This window comes from Engystomops pustulosus, chromosome 5 (genome assembly GCF_040894005.1).
Source record: "Engystomops pustulosus chromosome 5, aEngPut4.maternal, whole genome shotgun sequence".
Taxonomy (NCBI): Eukaryota; Metazoa; Chordata; class Amphibia; order Anura; family Leptodactylidae; genus Engystomops; species Engystomops pustulosus.
This window is the reverse complement of record NC_092415.1, coordinates 189818201-189844218: the sequence shown is the minus strand read 5'-3', so window position 1 is coordinate 189844218 and position 26018 is coordinate 189818201. Positions and strand designations below refer to the sequence as shown.

Here is a 26018-nt window from a genome sequence, read left to right as displayed (position 1 = left end):
GATTCAACTGATTCAGCATTTGCGATTATTTCAGGGCTTCCAGTTTTCTGGTGCAGAAGCCCTGATAAATAAGCCCCTCTTGCTAGAATTCACTAGTCTTTTGCTGTGTCAGATTTATCACTGTGATGATAAATTCTGGTGCACTATAAGACTGTTGGTTCCTACTTTAGACCGAGTTTTTGTTGATCTAAACACCACAGCAGAATTTTTGGTGCAACAACCTTTCCCGGTTGGCCATGCGATGTCACACCCACACTGTGCTGCGATGTGCTGTTCTCTGCTGTAGACAATCTTCCCCCTACAATGTGCTGTGATCTGCCGTAGATGATCTCCCCCCTACAATGTGCTGTGATCTGCCATAAATGATCTCCCGTATACAAAGTGCTGTGATCTGCCATAGATGATCTCCCGTGTACAATGTGCTGTGATCTGCCATAGATGATCTCCCGTGTACAATGTGCTGTGATCTGCCATAGATGATCTCCCGTGTACACTGTGCTGTGATCTGCCGTAGATGATTTTCCCCCTACAATGTGCTGTGATCTGCCATAGATGATCTCCCGTGGACAATGTGCTATGATCTGGCGTACATGGTCTCCCGTGGTCAATGTGCTATGATCTGGCGTACATGGTCTCCCCCCTACAATGTGCTGTGATCTGCCGTAGATGATCTCCCCCCTACAAAGTGCTGTGATCTGCCATAGATGATCTCCCCCAACAATATGCTGTGATCTGCCATAGATGATCTCCTGTGTACAATGTGCTATGATCTGGCGTATATGGTCTCCCCCCTACAATGTGCTGTGATCTGCCGTAGATGATCTCCCCCCTACAATGTGCTGTGATCTGCCGTAGATGATCTCCCGTGTACACTGTGCTGTAATCTGCCGTAGATGATCTGCCATGTACAATGTGCTGTGATCTGTCCTAGATGATCTACCGTGTACACTGTGCTGTAATCTCCTGTAAATGATCCTCTACGTACATTGTGCTGTAATCTCCTGTAAATAGACTACATAGTATGTTACTGTACATGATCTTCCCCCTACATTCTTTTCACATTCTGCCCTGTAAGCTTCTGTAGATGATCTTCCCCCGCACTGTGTGCTACATTCTAGTATTTATGTTGTGTGACCTAAAGATGCTTTATTCCCTTCTTTTATCAGAATTTCTACATGGCCAGAAAAGGAAGTGCAGATATGAAAGACATGAATGAGAAAAATAAAGTCTCTTTGCTAGAGGTAAGATAAAACACTAAATGGTGTAATAGGGGTTTGGGAGTTTTCACAGATAATTGATTTTAAACATTGATTTTTTAGCATCAAGCTGGGTCCACACAAGACCTTCTTATAGCGTCATCTGCATAGCAAGGTCCAGGTGGCTTATGTCTTGTGGACCCAGTCTTTTCAGTTTGTACTAAAAAACATATATTTGTGAATTACACAAACCTCATGCACACAAAATAGCCTAAGTGTTGTCATTTCTTTAAGAACTGAAAGTTTTAAAAAATTTTAAAAAACAGACCATTTTCATACCCAAAAACTGTTTAATAACTTGGAAAGAATGTCGATGAGACCTGTGAAACTCACTTGCAATCGTCCGATGATATTCCACATTGTATCTTTGATAATCTTTCCAATTATTTCCCAAAAATAATTTCACCTCGTCCCATGTTTACACAGAAGCCAAACAATCCTATATTATTCGGAGACCTCCATGTAGTCTTCTTCTTTGTGACAATAATGCATCTCTTTGAAAGCCTCCACATATGTCCTGGTTCCTAAATTAGATTTGTTCATCCTCTCTGTTCTTGTTCCAAGATTTCTGTTTTCCATATAGTCGGATGGATCAAGCTGACTCTGTTACCCGGCACATGTCTAATCAAAGCCTTGTCACATGGACTCATTCGCTCTATATAACATTTAGCATGATATTGCTGCTGCCCCAAGGCTTTTTGTTGTGCAGTTATTCTCTTATGTGTTCCATTAGTGTAGTAAGAAGAAGCCTAGCTGGCCTAGCTGGTAGTCACACTGTCCATGCCCGGCACAAAGAAACTACTATCTGTATACTAGACATTGAACTTGTACCTTGACCTGCTAGCAGCATGTTATAGAGCAGAAAGAGCATTCAGATTAATCTATATAATATCGTTCCCTGAGCAGGAGGGAATGGAGTCACAGCAATGGGGGAGCAGAAAAATAATGTGAAGTTGTCATTGCACAAACAAGTCACACAAAGTGTCTTGCCCTGTCCTTCAAATCCATTACGTTTAGATGTTTACTTTAATCTATATTCATATCAGGCTGAGAAGACAATGAATTCTATTTGGTTATTTTCAATTGGCAGTCTGAACAGTGCTCTATTGGCTGGATAAAGATTTCCTTGCTAGCATTCTTGTCTGTGCTTTACTACCTGTATGTATGTACTTCCAGTTTTTCAATATTTGGCTTACATTCTTTACTATTCTTCTGTGCATACGATTCTGTATTTTGTATTCTATCTCTGGTGTTACCCGGATTGTTGATCTCCCCTTTTTGTTATTTGTTTGTCTGCCTTGTTAAGTGTTCAAACTTTAGTGCAGGGAGGGACCATCTTCATGGTTGTCCCGTATCACCTAGCATACGCAGAGGCAATTATGCAGGGCTGTTGGGGGGGGGGGGGGCTGGAGTTTTAGGGTTCACTGTTATGTCTGTTGTCCTTGAGTACACTTTCCCCATTACATATATATTAGCGTGGAGTCTCCTGGACAGATTCCTCCTGCTGAGAGGCCATAATAGCCTATTGGGGACAGATGCAACAGTATGACATTCATACCTAGCCTCCACGGAGAGAATGCTCTGGGAGGTCTCCAGTGACTTAACTGCCAATATTAGGACAGTAACATCACTGGGGGAAACACCCTGAACATTGTCAGCAACAAATTACTTGCAGCTGCTGTGTTCAGGGGGGAGAAACAGGACGACATATCCCAATATATTAGCATACAGTGGTATATATACGTCCTAGCCCTCCAAGGATATGTCAGGCAGATTCCAACCATGTCCTTACAACAGAGGGCTAAGACATATCCCACTGAGGGCTAAATATTAGCTATGAACATGACCTAAGCTTGAAGATAGGTCAAGAATATCAGATTGTTTAGACCACAACACCTGTCACCCCCTCTAATCGTCTAGAGATTGGTGGAGCTACAATACTGGGCCAGAAGCAACGCTCCATTTGCTGTGCAGTGGTCATACAGCTTAGGCCAAGTTCACACTCTCATTGGGGTTTCCATTATTCTCTTCTACAGTAGTATTTTTCCAGTATAAAAACCCAAAGGACATGACGGAAGCTGCCGAACACAAATGTGAACCTGTCCTTAGCTACGCTTTACTTGCTTCCTACTCCATTCTCTCTCTCATTGGAAGTATCGGTTGTTGGATCCCATCAATTTAATATTTTTTACCTAAAGGTGACAGGTTCCTTCAAACGCAAAGGGTCTGCTTTGCTACATTTACTAAGGGTCTGCACAACGCATTTCCGTCGGGTTTCCCGACTACTTCCGATTTGCACAGCATTTAACAGGGTTTTTTGGCGCACGTGATCAGATTTTGGCACAATTGCGCCGACTTTCATGAGACACAAATCGGGGGGCGTGGCCGTCGGACAACCCAACTGATTCGACTAAGCGCGGGATTTAAAATTCAAATTGTGTCGCAAGACATACACCGGGAAGAAGAAGGTGAACTCCGGCGGAACTCAGCGACACACGCAGGATATTCGGCGCACGATCTTAGTGAATCGTGCCGGACTTCATCCTCGTCGGACAACGCACCTCGAGGATCGCGACAGGACTGGGTAAGTAAATGTGCCCCATAATATACAACTGACGCCTTTATTGTTATCTTATTTTGAATGCCGGTGATGGTGACAATTATTTCCAAGCAGCATTTCCATTGTATTTCAATCTGGGTAAAATAAGACCTGCTGTGCATAAGATGTTCTCCCAACAAGGTCACCTATAAAAAACTGGACGGCATCTATTTTTTTGTGTACATTGATTTTGTATAATCTTCCCATTCCTTCCATCACAGCAAAGCTTTTGTGGAGCATCTGTTGTGGTACCAGATCTAGAAGGAGCTTTCTATTTAAAAGAAGATGGCAAGAAGTCTTGGAAGAAAAGATATTTCCTTCTGCGCGCTTCTGGAATTTATTACGTGCCTAAAGGAAAGACGAAGGTCAGTATATAAAAGAGGAAACTACTTAGGAATAAAGGAATTCATGAGGGTGAAAGAGAAGTATTCCCCGGGTGGCTTCTTCTGGGCATGTCTGGTGCACACGAGAGGTTCACCACTTGTGTAAACATTAAGATTTTTGCCTTCTGATGGTTTTCTGTGTCTTCTGTTTGCAGACATAAGAGAATTAGGTTTATTTTAGCCAAAACATTTCGAATGGAGACCTTGACATTCTTCTGATAACTGCAGCTAGATTAACGCTATTCCCCAATGGAGGACAAACATTTTTCTTTTGAGGGCCTTCAACGTAGACTTATAGTCACCAAAGCAAAACCGGTCTCTCTGTGTTCATCAATAGAACAACTGTCTGGTGGCCAAATATGTAAAATCGCAGTATGTTAATACAAATAGTCCAAGAAGACATTCGAGATGTTGCTGATAGGGTAACACATTCCTCTTAGACGAGAAAACATTGACTCGCGTTTCGGGTTTGTTCTAATTCTTGGCAAGATTTTCTTTTTTATTAGTGGACAAAATTAGGCATTTTCTTGTGGATTGCATCGTTATGATACAAGACAATGTTGTGCTTTCCGCTCATAGAAATGGTCCATAAACTCTTCTACAAAACCTCTGGGCCCCTCCTTCCCATGAAGCACCACTTCCTCGTCTTATGCCTTCTCTTGCATCTCCCTCAGTAGATACCATCACAGAAAGTACCCCTATATACCCAAGTATCCGAGGTCCATACTTATAGTATAAGCTGGGAAATGCAGCCCCTGCAATTTAAGAAAATGCCCAGCATATCCCCCTTGTCGATAAAATGTCCAGCAAGCCCCCTCTCAGTAATAAAATGCCCGGCAGAGCCGACTAAAAATAATAAACTTAATGCTTACCTCCAGCACTCACCCGGCGTCCTCTTCTTCTCGTGGCTCCTGGTGTCTTTCTGGCAGTGAGGGAAGAGGCACGTCTATGCGTATTTTCCTGCAAACACGCTATGTGTAGCACAGACAACACCGCGTCATAGAATGTGTGCTACTCGGCTTATACTCGAGTATATACGGTATATTGGAAGATTGTATAACATTTCATTACACAAACAATATCAATTCTTTACTGAAAGTGGACAACCCCTTTAAGGAGTTAGCATTAGCATTGGCTGGATTGCTGGAGAACATCTGCAGGGGACATTTTTATGACTATTTCTATATAAAGTCTTCTTATTTAGCTGCTGTTTACTCGAAGGACCCTCCATTAATAGAAGGACCTGGAAGGTCCTCATATGTAAACGCTATTGGAAATTAGGCGCACATTCAATCATATTAGTGGGTGGCTCTGCTATCTCACGTTGTGCCACTACCATAGATGATGAACACATTACAGAAACGTAATCAATATCTATATCTATGATTATTCTATTGACCGATAAAAAATGAATGATGGAACGGCTTGAGATTTCGTGGATCCGTTCGTATATTCATCAGGCACCGTCATCATGGATAATGGAGGTTTCTAGATCTACATTTATGTCACTTTCTTTGTCTCATGGAATATTTTAAATTGTGAGAATCGGCGCAGCATGAAATGGGCTGCATCCAAACAGCTACCGGGTCTCCGTTATCGCAGGTTACCATAGCAACCACTCAAGAACAAAAAAAAACGAGAACGACTTTATAACAAATGACAGGGAGAAAAGAAGGTGCCACATAATCGCTGATCTGTTCTTTTACATACAAAGGAAAGAAAACACGTTCATTTCTCCAGAAGGCGCGTTCATTTATTTAATACGTTTTTTTTAAAAATCGTAAGAAATATTATAAATTTGTCCAGAGAAGTGTAAAGTAGGATGTGACTCACCAGGAAATCAATGGGGAGTCAAAGGTGAGACGTGACACGTGACAGACGATGGGTGTCATCACTGTGTAATAAGCGGCCATCATCCTGGCCACCAGACCGAAAAATTGGGCCTTGTGTGAAGTCACAGCAACCAGAATGCATCAGGAGACGCTGCGTATGTCACTGGGATCACCCGGGGCAGGGGTCCCCAAATGCAGGGCTACTGCCCAACACCGGGCCGGAACCGGTACCAAACAGTGACTGGAGGAATCTTAAATAAAATGATGATAGTTATTGTTCCCTCACACTCGTCTTTTTTTGTCTTTTCTGCTGCAGTTGTGTACAGCAATGGTACATTATAGAAAAGGGGGCATGGTAAGGGGGGCTTCAGGAAATGTGCAATTATAGGGGGCTACAGGAATGGCGGTGTTATAAAGGAGAGGCTACAGGAAAGGGGACATTATAAGGGAGAGTCTACAGGAATGGGGGCATTATAACGAGGAGGCTACAGGAATGGGGGCATTGTAACGGAAAGGCTACTGGAAAGGGGGCATTATAAGGGAGAGGCTACAGGATAGGGGGTATTATAAGGGGGGAGGCTACAGGAATGGGGGCATTATAACGGAGAGGCTACAGGAAAGGGGGCATTATAAGGGAGAGGCTACAGGAATGGGGGCATTATAACGAGGAGGCTACAGGAATGGGGGCATTGTAACGGAAAGGCTACTGGAATGGGGGCATTATAACGGAGAGGCTACAGGATAGGGGGTATTATAAGGGGGGAGGCTACAGGAATGGGGGCATTATAACGGAGAGGCTACAGGAAAGGGGGCATTATAAGGGAGAGGCTACAGGAATGGGGGCATTATAACGAGGAGGCTACAGGAATGGGGGCATTGTAACGGAAAGGCTACTGGAAAGGGGGCATTATAAGGGAGAGGCTACAGGAAAGGGGGCATTATAACGGAGAGGCTACAGGAATGGGGGCATTATAACGGAGAGGCTACAGGAAAGGGGGCATTATAAGGGTGAGGCTACAGGAATGGGGGCATTATAACGAGGAGGCTACAGGAATGGGGGCATTGTAACGGAAAGGCTACTGGAAAGGGGGCATTATAAGGGAGAGGCTACAGGATAGGGGGTATTATAAGGGGGGAGGCTACAGGAAATGGGGCATTATAACGGAGAGGCTACAGGAAAGGGGGAAGACTACAGGAAAGGGGCACTATGAGGGAGACTACAGGAAAGAAGGAATTATAGGGGGGCTACAGATGGAGAATTTTAGGAGGCTACAGGAAAGAGGGAATTATAGGGGAGCTACAAGAATGGTGGAATCACAAGGGAAAGGAGGTGTCATAATGGGGACATTATGGGGGGCTACAGATAAGAGGGCATTAAAGGGGGACTACAGGAAAGATGGAATTATAGGGGGTTACAGGAATGGGGAATAATAAATGGGGCTATGGGAAAGGAGGCATTTTGGGAAAGACGTTACAAGAAATGAGGCACTGTAAGGAGGCAGGCTACAGGAAATGTGGCGTAATAAGTGGGGAAGGCCGCATAAAAGGGGGTATTATTTGGGCAGGCTAAAGGAAATGGGGCACTATAAGGGGGGACGCTGTAGAAAATGGGTCATTGTAAGTCTCTGGGGAAGCCATAGTAAAGATAATGCACATCGTGGCCATGCTAGAAGCCACCATCTTGAACCCAATGATCCCATCCAAAAGACAGCTTCACTTATTCCATTATTAATAGGCTGTGGCTTTAATGTGGGATTTTTTGTAGCTTGGGTATTTCTAAATACATCATAGGTGCGGGTCCTACATCCGAACTCCCCTTTCCTAAATGTATGGCCACTCCTCTATAAAGTAACACTTGGCTATTTTCTCGACTGCAGTGAATAGGACTATTCACTTCTATTAGGACTATTCACTTTGGGTCACATGACAACTGTCAAAGGAAAATGGAAGATGTGCAATGATTGGTTCCTAAGGGCAACACAAAAGTTTTTGCTTCTAGACTTTATTTTATAAAATTTTCTAAAATTGACCCATCAGGAGCATTTTTGTTACTCTTTGATGACTTGGATCGGAGTCAGCTCTATATTATAATGTTACGGCGCGCCAGAGGGAGTTTATTAAAGATGTTTATTTTGGGAATGAGATGTGTGTACGTGTAATAATCGCCTCCATGTGCTTGTTTTGCAGACGTCCCGTGATTTGGCCTGTTTTATCCAGTTTGATAATGTCAATGTTTATTATGGTATGCAGTATAAAGTGAAGTACAAGGCTCCGACCGATCACTGCTTCGTCCTGAAGGTAGGTCCCTGACATCAACTGAAGGATATGAAACCAACATAACTAATCATAAGGACTAAGGCTAAGGACCTGTAATTATGGATGGTTTGTTATTTCTAGTGGGGATTAATTCTAGTTTATACTTTTTCTTTAAGAATTACAGCAGATGAGGAATGAAGTTAAATCCTAAAATTATTAGCGGGATCGTGAGGGACGATGAGGTATAAAGGTGGAAGATGTGGAAGTTGTGGTTAAACAAGTTGGTCAATTCCCAGTAGATTGGTCCAGGGGAGGATTTAGCATTTTAGGGGACTGAAGCACAGCAAATTCTGGGGACCCTGATGAAATTAATTGTAAATAGTGGAGTATAGAGTTTCCTTCTCTGCCATAATTTTTAACTCTATCAGCACCCAGAGAATGTCAATACAGTTCTGTGTCAGCACCCAGAGAATGGCAATACAATTCTGTATCAGCACCCAGAGAATGCCAAACAATTCTGTATCAACACCCAGAGAATGCCAATACAATGCTGTATCAGCACCCAGAGAATGCCAATACAATTCTGTATCAGCACCCAGAGAATGCCAATACAATTCTGTATCAGCACCCAGAGAATGCCAATACAATTCTGTATCAACACCCAGAGAATGCCTATACAGTTCTGTATCAACACCCAGAGAATGCAAATACAGTTCTGTATCAGCACCCAGAGAATGCAAATACAATTCTGTATCAGCACCCAGAGAATGCAAATACAATTCTGTATCAGCACCCAGAGAATGCAAATACAATTCTGTATCAGCACCCAGAGAATGCAAATACAATGCTGTATCAGCACCCAGAGAATGTCAATACAGTTCTGTATCAGCACCCAGAGAGTGGCAATACAATTCTGTATCAGCACCCAGAGAATGCCAAACAATTCTGTATCAACACCCAGAGAATGCCAATACAATGCTGTATCAGCACCCAGAGAATGCCAATACAATTCTGTATCAGCACCCAGAGAATGCCAATACAGTTCTGTATCAACACCCAGAGAATGCCAATACAGTTCTGTATCAGCACCCAGAGAATGCCAATACAATTCTGTATCAGCACCCAGAGAATGCAAATACAATTCTGTATTAGGACCCAGAGAATGCAAATACAATTCTGTATCAGCACCCAGAGAATGCCAATACAATGCTGTATCAGCACCCAGAGAATGTCAATACAGTTCTGTATCAGCACCCAGAGAATGGCAATACAATTCTGTATCAGCACCCAGAGAATGCCAAACAATTCTGTATCAACACCCAGAGAATGCCAATACAATGCTGTATCAGCACCCAGAGAATGCCAATACAATGCTGTATCAGCACCCAGAGAATGCCAATACAATTCTGTATCAGCACCCAGAGAATGCCAATACAATTCTGTATCAGCACCCAGAGAATGCCAATACACTTCTGTATCAGCACCCAGAGAATGCCAATAAAGTTCTGTATCAGCACCCAGAGAATGCCAATACAGTTCTGTATCAGCACCCATAGAATGCCAATACAATGCTGTATCAGCACCCAGAGAATGCCAATACAATGCTGTATCAGCACCCAGAGAATGCCAATACAATTCTGTATCAGCATCCAGAGAATGCCAAAACAATTCTGTAAGAGCACCCAGAGAATGCCAAAACAATTCTGTATCAGCACCCAGAGAATGCCAATACAATTCTGTATCAGCACCCAGAGAATGCCAATACAATGCTGTATCAGCACCCAGAGAATGCCAATACAATGCTGTATCAGCACCCAGAGAATGCCAAAACAATTCTGTATCAGCACCCATAGTATGCCAAAACAGAGCATGCAGCAGGAATGCAGGTCATATCCCCCATCTCCGTTTTCAAACTGGTCAAGGAGAACCTGCACCCCATCTCTAAGTGGGGACCTTGATCTTGAGGGGCATTAAGTAAATGTGTAGGATGGGTGAAATTGCCCCTGAGGCTGGTCAACAATATGTCATCCACCGGTCCAGAGAATTAACTTGAATCTTCAAGCCCCCATCTACCAAGTGCCATATTACTTACTGTTGCCTGCTTATATGGAAGAGGGTTTTTGGGTCTCCCCATGTACCAGGGTATATGGGTGCATCTACATCACCTACACCTTACCTTACCACATAGGTATTCTGAGTTATAACAAGAGTGTATTGTATGGACTAAAGCACTCCCAAGGCAGTAATACAGCACTTAGAGGGGTATTCTCATCAATGAGAAATTGTCAGTAAGGGGAACCTGTCAGCAGAAACTGACTGAATAAACCACTACCAGTATGTTATTACTAGATCATGTTTCTTTCGGGGCCCAGCATGGTGGCATCAACCATAAAATCAACAATTAAGTGAAATGTAAATTGCTTGTATAAAATCAAGGAGGTGGAGATCTCACTGCAGAAGTCAAGCTCTCCCTGCCTAAGGGCTCTTTCACATTGGAGTTGATGTTCAGCTTCAGTTGCACATCTGTAGCATATTGTCTCCTTTGTGTCTCAGTTTTTCCTCCGTTTTGTCTCCTTGATGCAACCATTTTGTCTCCGTGTCCGCAAAAAACACCTGAAGGTTTAATATTGCTTTGAAAAAATCACACCTCATCAGTGGACCCATAGCCTTCGATTGCCTTTCGTGATCCGCATCCGCATTATGTTTCATAATTTTTTCCACGGACAATGGATCAGTGAAAATACAAACCAATGTGAAAATATCCATAGAAATCAATGGCTTTGTGAGGCATCCATGGAAATCATTGAACCATGGACGTGAAAAACAACGCCAATGTGACAGAGCCCTAAGGGTGCCACGATCCAACTGATCTATGTGGTCTCCAGTTCCCTCATACATCATCCTACCAACACCTTGTTTTTTATGCACCTATTTAAGGTTTTTAAGAAAAAAAAGGCTTTAAAAAATATGCAAATGAGCCTGAGGGGCTCCAGGCTACTTTAACACCTATGGAGCCCCTCAGGCTCATTTGCATGATTTTAAAAGCCTTTTTTTGTAAAAACAAGGGCATAAGAAGCTAAAAGAAGAGCAGATCCTGCCAGAGGGGGCACACACCAGTATGTCAGTGTAGTCGACTTGTAAAGATTTGGGGTCTCAGCTCCGTTTATCCGACTATCCCTACTAAACAGCGTTTTGGGCAAAAGAAAAATCAACGGCCCTTGGTCATAGCCAGGGCCGCCACTAGGAATTTAGGAGCCCCAGACTGGAAGAATTTTGTGGGCCTCCCCCCTCCCACCGGTGTCCATTCCCACGTTGATACTCTACTGCACGTGCCCACTCAGTATATAGATAGCCCCAGCACATGCCCACTCAGTATATAGATAGCCCCAGCACGTGCCCACTCAGTATATAGATAGCCCGAGCACGTGCCCACTCAGTATATAGATAGCCCGAGCACGTGCCCACTCAGTATATAGATAGCCCCAGCATGTGCCCACTCAGTATATAGATAGTCCCTGCACATGTCCACTCAGTATATAGATAGCCCCGGCACATGCCCACTCAGTATATAGATAGCCCCGGCACGTGCCCACTCAGTATATAGATAGCCCCAGCACGTGCCCACTCAGTATATAGATAGCCCCGGCACATGCCCACTCAGTATATAGATAGCCCCAGCACGTGCCCACTCAGTATATAGATAGCCCCAGCACGTGCCCACTCAGTATATAGATAGCCCCAGCACGTGCCCACTCAGTATATAGATAGCCCCAGCACGTGCCCACTCAGTATATAGATAGCCCCAGCACGTGCCCACTCAGTATATAGATAGCCCCTGCACATGCCCACCCACTCAGTAAATAGATAGCCCTGGCACATGCCCACTCAGTAAATAGATAGCCCTGGCACATGCCCACTCAGTATATAGATAGCCCCGGCACGTGCCCACTCAGTATATAGATAGCCCCGGCACGTGCCCACTCAGTATTCAGATAGCCCCTGCACGTGCCCACTCAGTATATAGATAGCCCCTGCACGTGCCCACTCAGTATATAGATAGCCCCTGCACGTGCCCACTCAGTATATAGATAGCCCCTGCACGTGCCCACTCAGTATATAGATAGCCCCAGCATGTGCCCACTCAGTATATAGATAGCCCCTGCACTTTCTATAGCCCCTGAATCACGAAACGGATCCTGTAATATGCCATCTATTGTAGCCAAAGAGTATAGTGGTTCTGTTTGACTGGGATAAGCGGCTGCCGGGTGTTTCTGGTGACGCTTATCTACACCCAATATAGTGCGGTAACTCCAGCCCCTGAGGTCTGGGGTAGATTGAGGCATTATACATCAGACTATTGGCCGAGTCCCAATTAGTGGTGATAGCACTTGTTGACCTGTTCACATTACTTTTATCAGGTTGCCATGTAACATTGTGATGGATCTTGTAGGCTGGATCCTCACATCACCAAGATGTGGTAAAAGCATCTGACCTTGATTTACGTCTGCTGCGCGTTATATAAAGTAGATTACTATAATTCCTCTCCGTGCTTCCTATCTGACACATGTTTGTCATATTTCTAATTAAGCTTCGGGTTCACTTTAATCCAATCCTTATCATCTACAAAGTTTGCAAAAAGTATCAGATCTGGAGGTAACAATCCAGAGATTAGACTGCCATCTGCTGGTGATGTGGGCAAAATACAACTATTTCATCACCATCATTATCCTAAGTATTATTATTATTTTATTTTTATTAAAATTATCATTATTATCATTATTATTACTATTATGATCATTGCTTTCCATAGTATGTACATATTCATCAGTGTATGGAAGACACTGTAAACACAGTGGGGGTCATTCACTAAGGGCCCGACTCACGCTTTCCCAACGTGTTACCCAATATTTCCGATTTGCAGCGATTTTTCCTGAATTGCCCCGGGTTTTTGGCGCACGTGATCGAATTCTGGCGCATCGGCGCTGGCATGCACGTGACGGAAAACGGGGGGCGTGGCTGAACTAAAACCACACGGATTTGGAGAAACCGTCGCATTTAAGAAAAAAAGTGTTGCTGGACACGTGCTTACCTTCACCAAGCAGTCGATCGTGAACTCCGGCGGGTCTCGGCGGACTTCAGCGCAGCAGCGACACCTGGTGGATGTCAGAGGAACTGCCTTAGTGAATCGCAGGAAGACCCAAATCCACCGCAGAGAATGCGCAGCTGGATCGCAAATTGACCGGGTAAGTAAATCTGCCCCAAGTAAATCTGCCCACCGGAACAGGCGGTCCCCGGGTTACATACAAGATAGGTTCCGTAAGTTTGTTCTTAAGTTGAATGTATTGTATGTAAGTCGGAACTGTATATTTTATAACTGTAGCTCCAGCTAAAAAATTTTTGGTCTCTGTGACAAATGGATTTTAAAAATGTTGGGTTGTTATAAGAACCAGAATTAACACTAAATCTTCATTACAGACACCTGTGATAACTGTTACAGCTGATCATTGTAGCCTAGGACTAAAGTACAATAAATTACCAGTAGCCAGAGGTCCGTTTGTAACTAGGGGTCGTATGTAAGTCGGGTGTTATTAAGTAGGGGACTGTCTGTATATTATATGAGCAAACAGAGATCATAGGAAAACTATGTAAGTTTTTAAGATGACCTCCCTCCATAAAATAACAAATCAGAAGCTTTTTTTATCCTCCCTTTGATCTGTGCCGTTTCTCTGTTATTCTTTCTGGGAAAGTTGCAAAAATTGCCAAGTGGGTGTGAGCATTGACAAGGCGGTGTCCCTACACATTCAAATGGCTGCACTGATTGGGCAGTGTCAGATCATCCAAGGACACGCCTCCAACCAGTAAGGCCCTGTTGTCAATTTATTCATATACTTCTAACAGAGAGTAATGGTTAAAGAGGATTTGTCACCCTTAAAAACGGCACTTACTGAAGTAAGCAGCTCCTAGTGCTAAATCAGTCCCAGCAGTGTTACACTAATAGGGTTATCGGAAACCTCTGATAACGCTAGCAGACACTGCTGCGATGTACAACAGAAACACCAGACCGCTCAAAGCAGTCCAGCGTATTCATGAGGGGGCGGTCCCAGGTACTGCCTCGCCCTCTCCATAGGCCAGAGGTGACTGCCACGCGTCATGCGGCAGTCACCACCCCTAATCCCGCCCCCTCATGAATATGCCGGGGTCTCATGTTAATGTCATTTTGTTGAATTAAAGACGATTGTATCGCATGTGAGAGCCAAGAATAACAGAGAAATGGAACAAAGCAAAGTTATAAGAAACAAAGAGATCCTGGACTGCTATTCTATTGGGGATAAGAGTCTGGAGACGTGATAGGGGCAATAACAATAGTATAGGGTAGGAAGGGGCGTACCTAGAAATCATGGGGCCCCAACAAAAAATAAATATACATTGTAATTCATAATCTTTGTGACGTGAGATCTACAGTATTGTGGTGCGTAGGAATTATCGCTCTCTATATTCATTAACATAATCTACCGCCATACAATATCACTATATAGAGTAATCCTTCATATAAAGACCAATGATATCACTGAACCAAATATTACCCCCAACTAATATTACTGCCTTACTGTACTGTACAAACAGTATGATGCAAACTAAGATGATACCGCCACAATAGGACCTTTACCATAGTGACTGAATAATACCCCACACTGTGACCTCTGCCATTACCTCTACATAGTGTCCGAATAATACCCCACACTGTGACCTCTGCCATTACCTCTACATAGTGACTGAATAATACCCCACACTGTGACCTCTGCCATTACCTCTACATAGTGACTGAATAATACCCCACACTATGACCTCTGCCATTACCTCTACATAGTGACTGAATAATACCCCCACACTGTGACCTCTGCCATTACCTCTACATAGTGACTGAATAATACCCCCACACTATGACCTCTGCCATTACCTCTACATAGTGACTGAATAATACCCCCACACTGTGACCTCTGCCATTACCTCTACATAGTGACTGAATAATACCCCACACTATGACCTCTGCCATTACCTCTACATAGTGACTGAATAATACCCCACACTATGACCTCTGCCATTACCTCTACATAGTGACTGAATAATACCCCCACACTGTGACCTCTGCCATTACCTCTACATAGTGACTGAATAATACCCCCACACTATGACCTCTGCCATTACCTCTACATAGTGACTGAATAATACCCCCACACTATGACCTCTGCCATTACCTCTACATAGTGACTGAATAATACCCCACACTGTGACCTCTGCCATTACCTCTACATAGTGACTGAATAATACCCCCACACTATGACCTCTGCCATTACCTCTACATAGTGACTGAATAATACCCCCACACTATGACCTCTGCCATTACCTCTACATAGTGACTGAATAATACCCCACACTATGACCTCTGCCATTGCCTCTACATAGTGACTGAATAATACCCCATACTATGACCTCTGCCATTACCTCTACATAGTGACTGAATAATACCCCATACTATGACCTCTGCCATTACCTCTACATAGTGACTGAATAATACCCCCACACTATGACCTCTGCCATTACCTCTACATAGTGACTGAATAATACCCCCACACTATGACCTCTGCCATTACCTCTACATAGTGACTGAATAATACCCCATACTATGACCTCTGCCATTACCTCTACATAGTGACTGAATAATACCCCCACACTATGACCTCTGCCATTACCTCTACATAGTGACTGAATAATACCCCACACTATGACCTCTGCCATTACCTCTACATAGTGACTGAATAATACCCCACACTATGACCTCTGCCATTACCTCTACATAGTGACTGAATAATACCCCATACTATGACCTCTGCCATTGCCTCTACATAGTGACTGAATAATACCCCATACTATGACCTCTGCCATTACCTCTACATAGTGACTGAATAATACCCCACACTATGACCTCTGCCATTACCTCTACATAGTGACTGAATAATACCCCCGCACTATGACCTCTGCCATTACCTCTACATAGTGACTGAATAATACCCCACACTATGACCTCTGCCATTACCTCTACATAGTGACTGAATAATACCCCCACACTATGACCTCTGCCATTACCTCTACATAGTGACTGAATAATACCCCACACTATGACCTCTGCCATTACCTCTACATAGTGACTGAATAATACCCCCGCACTATGACCTCTGCCATTACCTCTACATAGTGACTGAATAATACCCCACACTATGACCTCTGCCATTACCTCTACATAGTGACTGAATAATACCACCACACTATGACCTCTGCCATTACCTCTACATAGTGACTGAATAATACCCCACACTATGACCTCTGCCATTACCTCTACATAGTGACTGAATAATACCCCACACTATGACCTCTGCCATGACCTCTACATAGTGACTGAATAATACCCCCACACTATGACCTCTGCCATTACCTCTACATAGTGACTGAATAATACCCCACACTATGACCTCTGCCATTACCTCTACATAGTGACTGAATAATACCCCACACTGTGACCTCTGCCATGACCTCTACATAGTGACTGAATAATACCTCACACTATGACCTCTGCCATTACCTCTACATAGTGACTGAATAATAGCCCATACTATGACCTCTGCCATTACCTCTACATAGTGACTGAATAATACCCCACACTGTGACCTCTGCCATTACCTCTACATAGTGACCGAATAATACCCCACACTATGACCTCTGCCATTACCTCTACATAGTGACTGAATAATACCCCACACTATGACCTCTGCCATTACCTCTACATAGTGACTGAATAATACCCCACACTATGACCTCTGCCATTACCTCTACATAGTGACTGAATAATACCCCCACACTGTGATCTCTGCCATTACCTCTACATAGTGACTGAATAATACCCCCGCACTATGACCTCTGCTATTACCTCTAATAATACCCAAATAATGTGCCAACCAGAATCCGCAATAAAAATGTTGAAATCTGTGTAAAATTGACCATAAGTGCTCGATAAGAAGATGTCAGACAACAAATAATCTGCCACCAAATGTCTAGTAACATGATGAGAATCCATGCGGAGGTTTTCCTGTGACCTATTTACTGGATCTTCTCTTATTTTGTAGCATCCACAGATTCAGAAGGAATCCCAATACATAAAATACTTGTGCTGTGACGACCCATGGGTTCTGCACCAGTGGGTGACCGGTATCAGGATAGCGAAGGTAAGAGAATCAAAACTCTATGTTTTCTCAGATAGTAACAGTGCAAGATTTGAAACAGAAAAACATAGAATAGTAAATAATGTTTTAATGTTCTATACTAAGAAGCCCCGGCATGATATGTAGTTCTGGTTCTAGATATGTCCAGTGAGAAATGACTTTTCAAAAAAAAAAAAACATGATTTCACCATATTGGGGGAGATTTATCAGAAAATGTCTGAGAGCAGAACTGTTCTAGTTGCCCATGGAAACCAATCAGAGCTCAGCTTTCATCTCCCCACAGCTGTTTATAAAACTAATGCTGAGCTCTGATTGGTTTCCATAGGCAACTCAAACAGTTTTACCTCAGACACTTCTGATAAATCTCCCCCAATGTGTCATGAGATGCCTATTCAATATGAGTCCCAACCTAGTGGCAGTGATGTGTACTGCGGCATATCCAGTCTGATAGGGTTAGGCCATAATGAAAAAATTACAAGAAGTTCACCTTTTACAAGTGGTGAGTGGGATTTTACTTCTACGATCCCTCAGTTCTCATACCCATACTAAATATAACTTTGCTTTGTTTTCCAGTATGGAAAAACCTTATATGACAACTATAAGACGGCTCTCCACAAAGCCGGCCTGGCCTCTCACTGGTCCCCTCTCGGCAATGTGTCAGCCCCCGGCACAACAGGTAAATATAGTTTATAATATATAGATTATACTATTATACTGTCATTTTTGATCATACCTTGTAGGGTGATAAAAATTGTGACAATCTGATTGGAGCAAGTCCGACTGCTGGGACTAAGACAAATCACAAGATCACAATTGATGGAGCGACAGGTGGAGTGTGTGTCCCACCGCTCAATTTAGTACCATAGGAGTGTCGGATATTGCAGGGCCCATCGCTTGGGTATCCCCAGCAGTGAATTGGGAGAGGCAGAGATACCTGAGCGCTGTACTCTGCAATTCCAGTGCTCCTGAATGGATCGACAGGACACATACTGGACCTATCGCTGGTATATAGTAAATTCCATATACATTTGATCATTACCCTGTCCTCCAGAAATCAGTTTGAGAGTTTGTCTGACATTTATCTGACATGTAAGAACGTCACAGGGGATCACATGTTGGAAATATAACCCTCCAATGTCCTTTTATTTCATAGGCAAAGCACAAGGAAATGGACAGGTACCACAAAATGTCACAAATGTCAGCTCAAGTTTTTCGGATGCCTGGAAACTTGGAGAAGCAGCTAAGGTATATAACATATAGAATTCACATATGACCTACAAACGTCAGATGACTTTGTTATGGGATCCGGTTAAGACTTCTATTCTAACAACCCCATTATGAAAGGGGATGTCCCATAACAAGATGGGGGGGAGGGTCTGATGACTGGACGGCAGAGTGAGGGGATCCCCAGCAATCATGAGAATGAGGTCCTACAAGTGCCCCAAATAACTGGAATAGCACTGTATTCACTCTTATGGGATGGCTGTATTATAGACATTAAAGTGAACCTGTCACCATGAATGTCATTTTTAGCTGGTGGCAGGTTCCAATAGCCTATGCCAGTGATGGCGAACCTTTTAGGGACCGAGTGCTCAAACTGAAACCCCAAAGCCCCCTTGTCTATCGCGAGGTGCAAACCAAAAATAAAGCAGTAACTTATTGCTCCCTGTTCTTCATCAACGTTCAATCATATTTGCCTCCTGACGACACCAACATAGTAGAAAAAAAGATGGAATATTTGCAACATTGTAGCTTCTTTCCAGTGTCCCTCTGTACACAGAGAATCGTGGGGCCAGCAAAAGGTCCTCCAAAGATAATTCAGCCCTGTCTACACATTCCCCTCTTCCTACAGTCCCATGTAACCAAGTATGTATCACTTTAAAATATCACTGAAAGCAGCTTCTTTTAAGTAGTTTGGAACTGCAGGAAAATTCTTTGAGTCCTGTCTGGTGTGCTTGGGCAATGGCCTGGGTGCCCACTGAAAGAGCTTGGAGTGCCGCCTCTGGCACCCGTGCCATAGGTTCGCCACCACTGGCCTATGCTATGCCTTTGTCAGCATTCTGAATCATTTCAGTAGTTTATAAAAGTTTATTTCACATTACCGGGCTCTTATTTATGAATATAAGATCAAGGTCCTGGCAGGGCGATTGCTCACGGACAGATAAAGATCATGTGACCCTCCATCTGCAGCCATTTTATGGTCAGGAATCTCTGGCTGATGAGGTAAAAGACAGGAGCAGAACTATTCATAGATGTATATTGGTGAATTACCTAATACCCTACCCCCCACACACTTACACAGATTATAAAAATCATCAGGTAAAGTGTCCAACCTCCGTAACTTCTTTGGGAAATCAGACAAGCGAAGAGCACTCAGTTTTTGTTGCCGCTCTCTTAGATGTGAATTGCCTTGTGATACTCTACCTATGCCATCAGTAAGCACCAGACATGGTTTATTGTAACTGGAGAATGAAGTAGATGACATGTCTCTATGACCTCTAGATTCTTATGGTTTTCTTGTATTCTCTTCCTCTAGGGCACACAATTAAATGAGATCTCTAAGTCTCATGTTATTAAGCAACCAACCCCGACATTAGCGAAAAAGCCTCCACCTGCACCTATAAGATCCTCCAGTGCAGCACCAGCGCCACCATTACCAACTAAAGCCAAAGCTGATGGAAATTTTCCACCACCTCCACCCCCGCAGTATTTTCCTCCACAAGATTCACAAGTAGATGAGGATTTCCTTCCCCCTCCTCCTTCTGATTTCTTTGATATTCCCCCTGACTTCTTACCTCCTCCTCCACCTGACTCCATGTCTGGTTATGCTCCTCCTCCACCTGACTCCATGTCTGGTTATGCTCCTCCTCCACCACCAACCATAGGCAGCACAGCGGCACCTCCACCGCCTCCACCACCACCACCACCACCACCTTCTGCTTCAACTCCACCACAGCTTCCAGTCAAAAAGTTGCCACCTAATCCTCCAAGAAGAAAGGACAGTACAACGTCAAGGTCCAGGGAACTTAGCGCGAATGGAAATGCTGGAGGCCAACCGGATTTTATGTCCGACTTGATGAAGGCTTTACAGAAGAAGAGAGAAAACACAAGCTAAATGGACGTCGTACAAGACTTACTGCTAAAACGATGGCGCGGGAGCGAAAATCAAAAAGACTACATTATGATAGTTTAATATTTTTCAAAAAATATCCAAAAAGATTTCTCAGATTTGAAAACGATAAAGAAACAAAATTCTACCAAACACATAGAGAAGACTGCATTCTCTCCAGACAGCGGATCATAGGGGATACCGAGTACCGGACAACCCTATACACCCTATCCTATACACAAGCTGCAGAAACTGAATTATACTCCACAACATTCCCAGTACAATTTTCAAGGTTGCTCCCCCCCCCCCTCCTTCTCCATAGACTGGTTTCCAATGCATGTGCAAGTCTTCTGAGTTGATAGATGAGTATAGAAAATCTGGGGTCCTAAGTTTTAGTTCAATGTTAGGTTTTATGTGGTATTGTCACTATTGAATATAATTTTTGGAAAACTGTGTATTTGCCGACCCTAAGTAGACATAATTGGATGAAATGAGGTATATGGACTTTATTGGTATGACTCGCATAAACTGCAAACGTTAGCTTATTTACAGGAAATCTACCATAATATTTTTGATAAACCATGGACACTTACTCATAGATCCAGTAATCTTTTTATATTTGCCATCCGTGGCCTCCTTCCTTCTAAAACAAACCTTTGCAATTATGCTAATGAGCCTGAAGGGTGAGCTAAAGGCTCTGAGAGGTGTTTCCAGAGTCCATCGGTGCTGTAACTTCACAGGCTGTTACAATGAACAGAGCAGGTTTCCTCTTCCCCTGCACTTTCTGTAGCTGCTAGATTATGCAGAGGGAGGAGAGATAGAAGGGGGTTGGGTCATTGTTCTGGTCATTGTAATAGTCTGTGAATATGCAGCACAGATGGGCTCTGGTAATGCCCCCAGAGCCCTTAAGGCTCATTAGCATAAATTTAAAAGCTTTTTAGAAGAAGGGAAGCAATAGACAGCAAATACCACAGTAAAGGTGCCTGGGTCCATGTTGGATTTGATGGTAGATCCTTTACATCCCATCTTTGCGTCTATTATTCTCCTGTAGCCTGCCTGATATCAAGTGAAGGAGCCGAGAGCGTTCCCACACTCCCTCATGACCCTGCAACATTGAACCATCGCCCCTCCGTTCTATGTCATGCATGGTGCCTGTCATTTTGACACTAGCCCCGCACGTCCCCGTCGGGTCCATAGGTTCACTGCACAGGTTCTGATGAGGAGGTACTGGGTCGGCGATGAAATGACAGGCGCACCATGTGTACACAGGGATTTTGTTACGGAGTCTGTGACATGGAGCGATGGTTCAAAACTGAGGGGTCGTGAGGAGACGGGAGACCGGAGCTGTATCCTAGAGCTCTCCTGCCTCCTGCACGTGATATCTAATAGACAAGAGGAGGAATACAAGTCAGAGAGGACCCGTAGTAGAAGCATTCAGATACATGCTCATTCTTGAATAAGGTGCTACTTGTGGTTTTAGAGGATATGTAGGATATTAGAGGTGACAGGTTCACATGCAGTTACCTTCATTAAGCCTTTGACTCATTGGTTTCGGAAAAGAAGAGTCTCGTTCTTGCGGCCGCTTTCTAGTCACAAAAACGGGCCGCGTGTCATCCGTATGTAACCGACATGTCACCGTACACGAGCCGTATCACAAAAAAATTAAAAATAGTGGCTCAGCCCCCAAAAGACCTGGTCAACCTACCATAAAAATGGGCCATATGCGGCATCTCGCTTACCATGTAAATATAGGTACATAAGTGGAAATCTTATGTATTTCTATTCTTAATAGGAAACACCTAAAATCCCAGGGACTCTCATTCCTTAGCCGAAATGTGAAGTGCTCGTTCAATGTGAATATAACCCTGGGTGGAAGCAATCTGTGCAGACACAACGCTGCCAAGCCATGAAGTTACCGCTACGGAAAGGAGGGGCTGGCGCTACCTACCATCACCACCTGCTCCACATTAACAGACAGCTGCGCTGGGCACATAATTGATGAGAGTAATTATCGATGGGTGGACTTACCAATCCTCTGGGATAGATGAGCGAAAGCTCTTCCGCCTATGGCCACTGGCTCTAATGAGATCACAAGCTACAATGTGTCTGCTGTACACGCTATGTCCATGGCTGCCACTTCACATACACTTCTACTACGGGCACATACAAGCCACGGGTCCACATCTATGGGTATAGGATGCAAGGGAATTATATAGGTAACATATAGACATTTTGTACAGTTTACATCCCCATAACTTCTGGTCTTGTTCACACAGCGCAGTATTGGTGCAGTTGTTCAATGCCTTGTATTGTGGATGCAAATAAAAAGCTTAGAAAATGGATGGAAGATAATACTTAAAGGGTGTGAACATTTCCAAAATGGACATAGACTTTGCCTAGAACAGCCACTGACTGACCTCTGACCAAATTAACGGCTGATTAAATAATAATATGGACCGGTCTGCAAAAGTGTTAATTGATCTTGAAGGCAATCTACCACCTCCCCCCAAATGTAATAATCTGGTGGCAGCAGGTTGTAAAGAAATGCACCGTGATTTCATGCATACCTTTGTTATGCTGTTATACATCCCCATTTTAATCCATATGCCATTGGTGGCGAACCTATGGCACGGGTGCCAGAGGCGGCACTCAGAGCCATTTCTGTGGGCACTCAGGTTGTCACCCCAATAAAGAGTTCACCAGACAGGAACAAATCCACCAAATCTTCCTGCAGTCCCAGGCAAATGAAGAGATCCTGCTCTCAGCGCTATTTTAAAGCGACACTTCTTCGGCTGTTTGGAACTGCAGGAAAAGTGAAAAGGTTTGGACAGAACTGCATTATCTTTGGAGGTCCTCCTGCTGGACCCACCATTCTTCCTGTACAGAGACCCTGGAGAGAAGCTATAATGATAGTCTGAATTTCAACTGTATTGGTGGCCTCAGGTGGCCGATACAATTGAAAGATGTGTAAAAACAGGTAGCAATACGTTACTGCATAAAATGCCATGCTGGCACTTCATGGTAAATAAGTGGATTTTAGTTGTCGCTTGGGCACTCGGTCTGTAAAAGGTTCGCCATCACTGCCATATGCTAATGAGGCAGTTGGTGTACTCAGTGGCAAGTTCCCCGCAGCACTGCTATTTCTACATGGATCACTACCCCCTCCACCAGATAAGGAGATTTGTAATAACCTACTTGTAATAAGCTTGGAGCTACACTGATAAAAGAGGGAAGTGATCTAGGTGGGGATATTGGTGCTCTAGGTGCTAAGGAAACGGTAAGGCGCACCAACTACCTTATTAACACACAGATTAAAACGGGAATATCTTGCAAATGGCATAATGGATAGAAATAATAAAGGTACAGATGGTCTCCTACTTAAGGACACCCGACTTACAGACGACCCCTAGTTACGAACAGACCTCTGGATGTTGGTAATTAACTGTACTTTAGCCCCAGGCTACAATAAATAGCTATAACAGTTATCAAATGTGTCTTCAATTAACTTTATTGTAAATCCTGATTCTTATGACAATCCAACATTTTTAATATCCAATTGTCACAGCGACCAAAAAAAATTGTCTTACTTACAAATTCAACTATAGAACAAACCTACAGAACCGATCTTGTACGTAACCCGGGGACTGCGTGTATTATGAGAATCACAGTGCATTCCTCTACATAATGCTACCAGCTGATTAGAGTGTTTGGTGGAGGTTATAGACTCCCGTTAAGGCCACATCCAACTCCAGGAAAATCATCCAACTCTGCAGTCTCATCCAACCATGTGATATGTATTGAGCCTTCCATTTCTCCTCTGGTGGAAGATATGGAGAAATGATCAAAGTGGAATTTATGCACCCGGCTCTTGTCGTCTTAACTTATTACATGTCCACATTCAGGCGCACCAGTTGTCTGTGGACTAGAAGAGTCAGGAGAGCTCAGCCAATCAGTCCCTGTCTCCAATGGGGCTCACAATCTAATCAACCTACCAGTAATTTTTTGGAGTGTGGAAGTAAACCGGAGGACCCAGAGGAAACCCATGCAAACACCGAGAGAACATACAAACTCTTTGCAGATGTTGACCCGGGACTTTAACCCAGGACCCCAGCGCTGCAAGGCTGTAATGCTAACCATTAAGCCACCGTGCTGCCCTCATGTAAAAACTGCATCCTGGTCTGAGACCTGAATGGGGAAGCAAAGGCACCATATCATCTGTCTGTCAGATGTGGGGCAGGGGATGGATACTGTATCTTGTGCCTATCACTGGCACTATACAGTGATCTATATACCAAGACTATATATAGCGACCACCTATACATATACTGGGGGTTAGTTATCATTGCTTTCCTGGGCTTTTTCAGTGTAAAAAAGTCTCAAAGTAGTTGCATAGAGGTTTTTTGAATAATAATAATAATTCCTTTATTTATATAGCGCACACAGATTACGCAGCACTGCACAGAGGTTGTCAGATCTGTCCCTGTCCCCAATGGGTAACACAATCTAATCAACCTACCAGTATGTTTTGGAGTGTGGGAAGAAACCGGAGGACCCGGAGGAGACTTTTCATTGCTAAAAAATCTCACAGGACTATATACACCTCTTCATTAATCCAGAAAAAACATAGAACTACTACTAGTGCAACACCATGCAAAGCCAGAGTCATGATTTGGGACTTTTGCATAAAAGTCTCATTAAAAGTCTCAAAATTATTCCAGTCCCCTGCTGCCCTATGTGCTTTTTATGCATTTTGAGACTTTTTTGTGACTTTTTGAAAACAAAAATCCCAGATAGATAATAGACCATAATAACATTTATTAACGGGCCAAAGCCACTATAAAGAATGTGATGGGCAGCGGAGCTCCAAAAACAGACATAGGACTGCCCCAAGGAGCCGCCTAATGATAAATAACCTCCACTGTAAGAAACGGATTGGGAGGACAAATCCCACGTAATCCCACAGCCCCCGTGAAATAAGTAAATGGAAAATGAATCAGGAGCTGGAAGCCGCACAAGGAGATGCTCCTAATGATCTCCAGATTTACTGCAAAGAGGTTACAGGCAGTCCCCGGGTTACGTACAAGATAGGGTCCGGAGGTTTGTTCTTAAGTTGAATTTGTATGTAAGTCGGAACTGTATATTTTATAATTGTAGATCCAGAAAAAAAAAAAAATTTGGCCCCAGTGACAATTGGAGTTTAATCATTTTTTTATGTAATTGGATCAAGGATTATCAATAAAACTTCATTACAGACACCTTACAGCTGATCATTGCAATCTGGGACTATAGTAACATCCAGAGACTTCAC

General features: G+C 43.5%; 1 protein-coding gene across 1 annotated transcript in view; it reads left to right on the top strand.

Annotated features, from left to right (window-relative positions):
- Positions 1-20923, top strand: part of APBB1IP (amyloid beta precursor protein binding family B member 1 interacting protein) — a 75633-nt gene extending 54710 nt beyond the window's left edge. The window contains exons 8-14 of the mRNA XM_072154863.1: positions 1167-1241; positions 4077-4220; positions 8258-8368; positions 17506-17604; positions 18175-18277; positions 18755-18846; positions 20138-20923. Of these exons, the coding sequence (XP_072010964.1) occupies positions 1167-1241; positions 4077-4220; positions 8258-8368; positions 17506-17604; positions 18175-18277; positions 18755-18846; positions 20138-20716 (1203 nt within the window). The 3' untranslated portion in view covers positions 20717-20923. The remainder of the gene's footprint in view (positions 1-1166; positions 1242-4076; positions 4221-8257; positions 8369-17505; positions 17605-18174; positions 18278-18754; positions 18847-20137) is intronic.
- Positions 20924-26018: the final 5095 nt, after the last annotated feature.